This window comes from Artemia franciscana, unplaced genomic scaffold (genome assembly GCF_032884065.1).
Source record: "Artemia franciscana unplaced genomic scaffold, ASM3288406v1 Scaffold_1494, whole genome shotgun sequence".
Lineage (NCBI taxonomy): Eukaryota > Metazoa > Arthropoda > Branchiopoda > Anostraca > Artemiidae > Artemia > Artemia franciscana.
In genome coordinates this window covers 75,335-85,693 of record NW_027062845.1, presented here as the reverse complement: position 1 = coordinate 85,693, position 10,359 = coordinate 75,335, and the positions used below count along the sequence as shown (strand labels likewise).

At 37.4% G+C, this 10,359-nt stretch overlaps 1 protein-coding gene across 1 annotated transcript; it reads right to left on the bottom strand.

Moving 5' to 3' along the window:
- Positions 1–8,482: 8,482 nt before the first annotated feature.
- On the bottom strand, positions 8,483–10,256 carry LOC136042569 (E3 ubiquitin-protein ligase XIAP-like). The gene has a single exon (XM_065727536.1). It carries the CDS (start codon positions 10,182–10,184, stop codon positions 9,132–9,134), a length of 1,053 nt encoding a protein of 350 aa, XP_065583608.1. The 5' UTR covers positions 10,185–10,256; the 3' UTR covers positions 8,483–9,131.
- Between the last annotated feature and the right edge of the window lie 103 nt (positions 10,257–10,359).

Genomic DNA, 10,359 nt, shown 5'->3' with positions numbered 1-10,359 from the left:
ATACAACATTCTTGGCTTTCCCATTGTCTGTGCATATACAAAGCCGTATGCACTAATAATGACGTCATATGCAAACGCTCTTTTTATAAACAAACAAACATGCGTACACACAACTCGTTTTTATATAGATAGATAGATAGATAGATACAATACAAATTTACTACGTAAAACTTGCGAATATACAACATTCTTCGCTGTCCAATTGTCGCTGCATATAAATAGATTGTCAGGTTTACCGACCCTCGAACATGCAACGTACAATTGTCCACGGGAAAAATAATCAGTATTAAGATCTATACCACATTTTTCTAATGATTGTCCTTGAGCTTTGTTAATGGTGATTGCAAATGCTAATCGAATTAGGAATTACAATCTTTTAAATTGAAAAGGCAGATCCGTTGGAATCATGGGAATGCGAGGAATAAGAACAGCCTCACCCTCAAAATTCCCTGTCAATATTCTGGCCTCTATTAGGTTTTCCATTGTTTTTTTTTTTTTTTTACGGCAAGTCTCGTGCCATTGTAAAGCTTTGGTGGGTTGATATTTCTTAAAAGTATTATTGGTACGCCTATTTTTAGCTGTAGCACGTGTGGTGGAAACCCTGAAAGATCTATGGAATTTAAAAATTCAGATGGATAATTAACCGCTTCATTTGGTTCCAAAACTGTGTCGACTGACTTGCAAAGGACTGCCTGGTCTCGAATCTTGGTCAAAACAATATTGTTGATTTCGTGGACGTCTATATTTTTGGGTGCGAGAATCGCTCTTTCACTTAGCCATTTATTATTTTTATAATTTTTTAGAATATTCGGAAATACTTTTTCAATCAATTAATTTTTGGACGTCACTAATTTATAGAAATAAGCAGATAGTTGTATACGTCCTGAAATTGAGTCTATCGTATCATAAATGTCTTTTTGCTCCAACGTTAACTTGGAAATGTTATTTTGTACATACGACAATAGATCACTCGTACTGTAACTTTGTTCACGATCCAATTCTACACATGTCGAAACAGCAGCGATACGGTTAGGTGAAGGCATTCCCAAATCCTGAAGAGGTTTGTTTGCTATACGTACGCATAAATCTTCTATAATAACTAAAGTGTAGTTATAAATTTCTGATGTAAAATCAAAAGTCATATCTGACGTCTCTAACTGTTTTCGATGGAGTATATCTTTGGACATTTTTGACTTATATTTTTCCCATAACTCTGTAGGAGCTGATGGAGAGCAAGTGCACGAATTTGACTTGGGGTTGACGTTTCGCACGCGTCATTGATGCAGTTATCCCAGTGTTGGTCATTCTCCAATAAATTCAGAGCTTGGCATGCACTATGGTAAGTGTCATGTATAGTACCGTTTACAGTTCTCAAATACTCAAAGGATGTCGGACCGGGTACATTCACCAAAAGCAGGCGTAGAAAGAAGCATTCATGTTGATTGGGGTGAACGGCGTAGAGTCTTCCTATCGTGGTATCTTTGAAGATGGTAGGTTGGCCGTAAACCCACTGGTTATCTACTTCGATGGTGGTACCGTTGCCATTGTAGGTTCTCCAGTCATTTTAGAATTAGGAATTTCTCTTTCTACGGTCTTGTTACAATTAAAAATTTGTCTTTGAGCGATATTCTTAAATACCTGTGTCCTGGTCGTCATTTATATTCCCTGTGTCCCGGTCGTCATTTTTGTCCCGGTATCCCAGTCTGTAATTTCTCTTTGAGTGTCCCGGTCGTTATTTATATTCCCTCTTTCCCGGTCGTCATTTGTCTCCCGGTCTGTAATTTCTCTTATAGTGTTTTTTCTTTTTAGTATTTTTTAGTTTTTTACATTTTTTCTTTGTTCAGTTTTCTTTTTCTTCTTTATTTTTCAGCTTCACTATGAAATACATATCGCCGAACCTTTGTTTTTTTAACTAAAATCTGGTAGGCATTGATGACCTTATCCAAGTCAAAATCCCAAACCCAATCATCATCGCTATCATTTTCAGTTTTGATATGTTTTGACTCTCGCTGTCCAGGTGGATCTTCATCTAACTGCGCGGTTTTGCGTTCTTTAGCCTCAAGCCTGTTTCCTTGCTGGTCTTTTGATTCCTCGGCACGCTTTCTTTTCTGACTTTCTCTATCGGCAGCAAGTTTTTTGGCATAGACTCTTTGAGCATCTTCATCGGCTTTTGCCATTGTAAGTTCATCAGTCATTTGAACTTAAACATTATTAGATTTCTACGTGAACATATATGTCTTAAATATCTTTAATGACGTCCCCGTCATAGCAAAAATGACGACAACTAACTTCGTGAAGTCAGTCGACACAGAAACATGACGTCACCTGATCATACACGTCACACAGACATACAACTTATTTATATATATATATAGATATTAGATTGACACCCTAGTGACTAAATCTCTCAAAGTGTGCCCTAGCAGCGAAAGTTTTCTTATGGAAAGTCATACTTTTGCAGTACAGCAAGTTCTCGAAATGGTTTCATAGCTGTTTAGGGATTAAATAAAAAAAACTAGTTTTTTAACTGAAAGTATGGAGCGACATTAAAGCTTAAAACGAACAGAAACTACTCCGTATATAAAATGGGTTGTCCCCTCCGCAATCCCTCGCTCTTTACGCTAAAGCTTTTAATTGTTTTAAAAAGTAGAATCGTGGCAAAGAGTCAAACTTTTAAAAACATTTTAAAAAGTTTGTAACTTGCAGCCCGTCCCCCAGGGATTGTGGGGGAGTAAGACATTCCCAAAGACATAGTTATTATGGTTTTTGACAATGTGGAACAAAATGGATATCTCAAAATTCTGATCCGTTGACTTTGGGAAAAGATGATCGTGGGAGGGGGCCTAGGTGCCCTCCAATTTTATGGTCACTTGAAAAGGCCTCTAGGACTTGTCAGTTTCGTTTGAATAAGCCTTTTTTGACACTATAGGACCACTTGGTCGATACGATGACCTCTGGGAAAAAACAAAACAAAAACAAATAAACACGCACCCGTGATTTGTCTTCTGGCAAACAATACGAAATTCTACATTTTTGTAGATAGGAGATTGAAATTTTTGCTGTAGGGTTTTATGATACTCAGAATACGATGGTGTGATTTTCGTTAAGATTCTATTTCTTTTATGGGGTGTTACGCTCTATTTTCCAAAATATGGTAAATTTTCTCAGGCTCTTAACTTTTGATGACAAAGACTAAATTTGATGAAATTTACATATTTAGAATCAGCATGAGAATCTGATTCTTTTGATGTATCTTTTAGCATCAAAGTTCCGTTTTTTAGAGTTTTGTTTACAATTGAGCCGGGTTGCTCCTTACTACAGTTCGTTACCACAAACTGTTTGATCTCTGTTTCCGAAACTCGTTATTGGATTTGTTCTATATGAAAAGCCGTGACAGAATTTTCAATTGACCGCAATGAGAATGATCTCCCCATTTCTTCAATGCATATTCTAATGCCCCTGAATGCCACAGCCCCGAAGTACCTGGGTGCTCTGGGATGTCAGCCAGAAAGAAGCTTTGATAAACGCTTAGAGTGGTATTCCTTGGTATTATAAACAGGTAAAGCACCATTTTCCTACCTGTGAGAAGCTCGTGCGAGAAGCACGTCGATTTGACATGTGATTTTTTTTTTTAATTTTGTAGTCTTTTTAGTGAGATTTATCATGTGATTGCGAACTTTTCACAAAGATATAAAATCTTTATATACCCCCAGGGCATAATTTAAAGTACTTGCTCCCAGATTCAGGTGGGATGTGTTATCCATGGAGTCTTGGTTAAATGATCTAGCCTATTTTGAATAGACTGGCTCCATAAAACAATTTTGATTGGACATTTTTGGGGCAAAGAAGGTTGGTTGGGAGGGGGCTAGTTGCCATTGAATCACTTGTGACTCTTAAAAAGGGAATTAGAACTTTCAACGTCTAATCATCTGAATCCCCTCCGAGGTTTATACGACCATTTTTCAAACTTTATTTGCCCCCAGGGCGTAATTTACAACTGACACCCAGGATTTGGGAGTGAGTGGTTATACTGAACCCAAAGTTTTTGTTATCTGATCTTTGAACAATTTTGAACAAACTGGGAATGTCAAAATTTTGATTGGATGGATTTGAGCAAAAGAGGTTGTGTATAGGGAGGATGGGTGCAAGAGGACATCCGAAAAATCAAGGGTCAAGCTCCTCCCAAACGATGCCCTTATCCTTCTGTTGTTTTGTTTTGCTACTGCATCAAAGAAATATTGATCTTTGATATAATTATGTATTGTTTTGTTTTGTTGTCGTTGTGGACTTTAGAGAAGGCTTATTTAATTTGAAATTCAAAGCTTTAGTTCTCTATTTAAGAGTCAAAAGTGATCACAAGGCAACCGGTACACTCTCCCCCCCCCCAACTCACTCCTAATTCTTCTTACAGAAATTGTGAGATATTCATTTTGTTCGGAAAGACACTTAAATAGCTATGGCTTGATAGCCCCTTCCAGCTCTTCGGACAATGACTGTAATTTGTGCTAGTTCGATTGGAAACTCATTTGATTGGAAAGTCCACTCATTCGATTGGAAAGTCGAAAGCCTCAGTTTTGTTTTTATGTGGCTCTATCAAGACACAAAAGTGACTGGAGGTAAACCATTACCCCTTCTTACGCCAGTTAATTCTCCAATCATCCAACCAAAAGTTTTTGGTAGCAATTTTATTCAATGTTGTTGAAAAGGGGGTAATGTTGAAAGTGTTTTGTAAATTTGTCTTCTGGGCTATCCATCTCCCCACACAGTCATCACCCCAGGAAAATCATAGGGCTTCACATTCACAATTTGGCACGTGTTCATGTATAGTTGTTTTGCAATTGAGAAAAGTCGGTTCGTTTGACTTTAAATGTCCAAGAAGATGATGGACATTCAAGTAAATCTTTCAAAGAATTCAGGGGGAAGAGTTGAGCTAAATCAAAACACGTTATATACACATGGGGTGTCAAAAGCGTTGAAGTTGGAATGACTGAATATATTAATCTAGAACTTTCACAGAATGTTATGGGGGATAACCAATTGACCAAAAATGTACTATTTGTATGATATTACTACCAGTATATTTACTGAAATTACTACCACTACAATTACTGCCTCTAAAGTAAGTACTGCCAAGGATGAGGATACTAAAGATAAAATATAAGGAAATGTTCTGGGAAAAGCTTAACTAAATCAAAATATACTCTGTACATACACATTGTCAAAAGGCCATATCAGCAATATCCTTGTAACAGTTTACCGTATCAAGCCATAACTTCCAGGGCATCAAAAGAGGTATAACATCCCTCTCACAACATATCTATGCTACTTCTGCTATTAATACTGATGTTACTCCGCGTTACTTGTTCAAACCGTTCATGGTAACCCGTAAACAGTAAAGAGTGACCCAGCTCAATAGTAAACGAAACTCTAAAAAACAGAGTTTTGATGCTAAAAGATACATCAGAAGAATCAAATTTTCATGCTGATTTTAAATATATTAAGTTTCATCAAATTTAGTCTTTGTCGTCAAAAGTTATGAGCCTGAAAAAATTTGCCTTATTTTGGAAAATAGGGGAAAGCATCTCCCAAGAGTCATAGAATCTTAACGAAAATCACACCATCGCATTCAGCGTATCAGAGAACCAAACAGCAAAAATTTAAAGCTCCTATCTATAATATGTTGAATTTCGTATTTTTTGCCAGAAGACAGATCACGGGTGTGTGTTTATTTGTTTGTTTTTTTCCCCAGGGGTCATTATATCGACCAAGTGGTCCTAGAATTTTGCAAGAGGGTTCATTCTAACGGAAAAGAAAAGCTCTAGTGCCCTTTTTAAGTGAACAAAAGAATTGGAGGGTATCTAGGCCCCCTCCCACGCTCATTTTTTCCCCAAAGTCAACGGATCAAAATTGAGATAGCTATTTTGTTTCGCATAGTCGAAATCCATAATAACTATGCCTTTGGGATGACTTACTTCCCCCACAGTCCCTGAGGGAGGGGATGCAAGTTACAAAACTTGACCAGTGTTTACATACAGTAATGGTTACTGGGAAATGTACAGACGTTTTCAGGGGGATTTTTTCGGTTTTGGGGTGGGATTTAGGGGAGGGGGCTATGTGGGAGGATCTTTCTTTGGAGGAATATGTCATGGCGGAAGAAAAATTCAATGAAAAGGGCGCAGGATTTTCTAGCATTATTATAAAAAAAAACAATGAAAAAATAAACATGAAAAAGTTTTTCAATTGAAAGTAACGAGCAGCATTAAAACTTGAAACGAACAGAGATTATTACGCATATGAGGGTTTCTAAAAATACTTTAGCGTAGAGAGCGATGTATTTAGAAAGAGATAAATACTTCGCTCTTTATGCTAAAGTATTTTTAGTAATTTCAACTATTTATTCTACGGCCTTTCTGATTCAGGGGTCATTCTTAAAGAATTGGGAGAAAACTTAAGATTTAGTGTAAACAGTGAGGCATTAACGAGGGGACAAAACCGTCAAATCTATATATATAAAAATAAGTTGTCTGTATGTGTGTCTGTCTGTCAGGTGACGTCATGTTTCTGTGTCGACTGACGTCATGAAGTTAGTTGTCGTCATTTTTGCTATGACGGTGATGTCAATAACGGTATTTAAGACATTTGTTCATGGAAAAATGTTTAATTGTAAAATGACTGAAGAACCTACAATGGCAACAGCCGAGGAAGCTGCTCAAAGAGTTTATGCCAAAAAACTTGCTGCTGATAGAGAAAGTAAGAAAAGAAAGTGTTCCGAGGAATCACAAGAACAGCAAGAAAACAGGCTTGCAGCTGATAGAGAAAGTAAGAAAAGAAAGTGTGCCGGGGAATCACAAGAACAGCAAGAAAACAGGCTTGCGGCTAAAGAACGCAAAACCGCGCAGTTAGATGAAAATCCGCCTGGACAGCGAGAGTCAAAACATATCAAAACTGAAAATGATAGCGATGATGATTGGGTTTTGGGATTTTGACTTGGATAAGATCATCAATTCCTACCAGATTTAAGTTAAAAAAAAAACAAAGATTCGTCAATATGTACTTCATAGTGACGGTGAAAAATAAAGAAGAAAAAGAAAACTGAAAAAAGAAAAAAGGTAAAAAACTAAAAAAAAAACTAAAAAGAAAAAACACTCAAAGAGAAATTACTCACCGGGACACAAATGACGACCAAGACAGAGGGAATATAAGTGACGACCGGGAACCTCAAAGAGAAATTACAGACTGGGACACCCGGACACAAATCACGACCGGGACACAGGGAATATAAATGACGACCGGGACACAGGGACACAACTACAACAGGGACGCCGAGGGTACAAGCGGGATATATAAATGACGACCGGGACACAGGGATTGTTCGAATAGAAATTACAGACCGGGACACCGGGACACAAATGAGGACCGGGACACCGGGACACAGGGAATATAAATGACGACCGGGACACTCAAAGAGAAATTACAAACTGGGACACCGGGACACAAATGACGACCGGGACACAGGGAATATAAATGACGACCGGGACACAGGGACACATCATTAGAATAATGAGGTATAGATCTGAATACGGATTGTTTTTCCCATGGACAATTATATGTTGCATGTTCAAGAGTCAGTAAACCTGACAAGCTATTTATATGCACAGACAATGGGACAGCGAAGAATGTTGTATATTCGCATGTTTTACGTAGTTAAAAACATATATTTATATCTATCTCTATTCACAGGTGGGACACAGGGACACAACTACAATGGCGCGTAACTAATATGGCGCGTAATGACTTATGGGCACGGGGGGCTTGGGGGGGCGCGAAGCGCCCCATCAACTAGGTGTTGGGGTGGCGCGAAGCGCCACTCCAACAGCTAGTACATAATAAAAAATAAGAATATAAAGGTTTGTTATGTAACTTAATTCTTAAGCTGCACATACTTTTTACTAATAAAACGTTCGTTAAAAATTAAAAGCTCTAGTTGCCTTTTTAAGTAACCGAAAAATTGGAGGGGAACTAGGCCTCCTTCCCCATCCCTTATCTTCTGATCAAAACTAAGAGAAAACCATTTAGCCAAAAAAGAATTAATATGCAAATTTCATTTTAATAATTTATGTGCGGAGAGCCAAAATCAAACATTCATTAATTCAAAAACGTTCAGAATTTAAATAAAAAAAACTAGTTTTTTTAAACTGAAAGTAGGGAGCGATGTTAAAACTTAAAACGGACAGAAATTACTCCGTACATAAAATGGGTTGTCCCCTCCGCTATCCCTCGCTCTTTACGCTAAAGTTTGACTCTTTGTCACAATTCTACTTTTTAAAACAATTTAAAACTTTAGCGTAAAGAGCGTGGGATTGCGGAGGGGACAACCAATTTCATATACGGAGTAATTTCTGTTCATTTTAAGTTTTAACATCACTCCTTACTTTCAGTTAAATAAACTAATATTTTTTATTTAATATACTAATACGGCACTACTTCTGCTACTATTGCTCCCACTAATACCCCCTAGTGCTAATGTAACATCAAAGCTAATGGTTTGAAGGTAGAAATTTTTAGAGAATATAGAGGGGAAATTTCACTTACCCATTTATGATTATACCTGATTTTGGGAATTATATTTTTAGAAATTCCAAGCAATAATCCACATACAAAGAGATTTTTATGTTTAGTAGATTAAACACTAAACCGATAACATAAAATTTGTTTGGTTGGTTCACATTCACCCACATGATCTCACTTTTCCGTCCAATCTGAATTCACCTTCACCAAAACTCAAGCTTATGTGATTTGCAATCCAGTCTTAGCATAGTATATCCAGAAATATTGACCTCAATAGGAATGACGCTAGAGTTTAAGTGGGTCTCGGATACACAAACGACGGAAGAAGAGATGGTTAAACTAATCAAAGGTAGTGATGACCCCGGAAGGGATGGAAGTCGGCTCTTTATGAAACCTTCTATCCTTAAGCCCTGTATAAGGAGATGCCAACCCCTGAAGGGTTTGCTGGAGCAACCCACTACATACCCAAAAAGTGTCAAGCCACAACACTGGGAAACTAAATCCAAATCAAGCATCCGATTGTACCATGTTTATAATTTAACCAGTTGCACCCAAATTTTGATTTAGGGAAGAAATACTTTCGCCGTGTAACTAATAACCTGACGACAGAGCGGGCAGTTTGCTAAAACTGAAGTACAGATGGAACAACACACAAGATGGCGACATGGCAAATATATGACTTCGACTCGCTTGTCCAGACATACTCTACACTTATATCGTTCTTCAATTACTTCCTCAGACATGTCTACGTTCATTCTTTTTGGCTTATTTGGTAATTCTGTCTTCAGTTTTTTCTCTAGCCTTCTTCGACTTTCAGCGTTTTCGGTCTCTGCTTTCCTTTTAAAAGAATCTTTGACTTCCTTTTTAAATGTATTTCCCTTTGATTGAGTTAAAAACACACAGTCACTAAACCACCGTGCATGTTCAACCCAAGGGTCATCTGTTACCTTCCAGTGGTCCAGATTATTATCACAATGAAAACATTTCACTTTATCTGACACTCCCAAATAGAAAAATCCAGCTTCGGCAAGTTTGTGGGGATCCATCCGGTCACTGTAATTCCAATTAGCAAAAGTTTTTAACCTAGCTTCAAAAGTACTTTTACCAGGATGCATGGGGCCACAGTGGGCATAAATTCTAGAGTTGTCAAGGAAATTATTAATGACTTGTGTCATTAGTACAATGTTAATATGTATAAAAGAGCCCTTATATATGAAAAGACCCATCGATATATCACCGGATGCAGGAGGTAAACTTAAAGGTTCAAATCCCTGCACAAAGCAGCATCTTTCAAAATGTCTTCTATGTTCTTCCATAGGTACATCTCCTTCCTCAAAATGATACATCACTCCTCCACAAAAAGCACATTGTACTTGGTCAGCAAGGCCAGTATAAAAGAATCCAGCTTCAGCTAATTCTCTGATGTCAATAAAATTAGCCTTCCAACTACTAGTAAACGTCTGTAGTCTAACATCCTCTCGTTTAAGGACTTGACACCCTTGTTGACATAAGAAACGCTTCTTGAATAATTGATTCTTCTTTTTCTTAGGAATAAAATACTTTTTGATATTTGACATCTTTTTCGTAACCATGTTTTTTTTTACAATAGCCGCCATCAATTGATCCACTTCTCTTATATAAATGATGACGTAAGGATTATTATCCGGCCATGATTTTTTTTTATAAGAAATGATGTTACTTTATATACACTTCATAACTGTAATGACGTCCCTCTGAAAGCTTTGGTATTGTATTGTATTGTATCGGATTAGCGACGCTTCTTCACTGCTA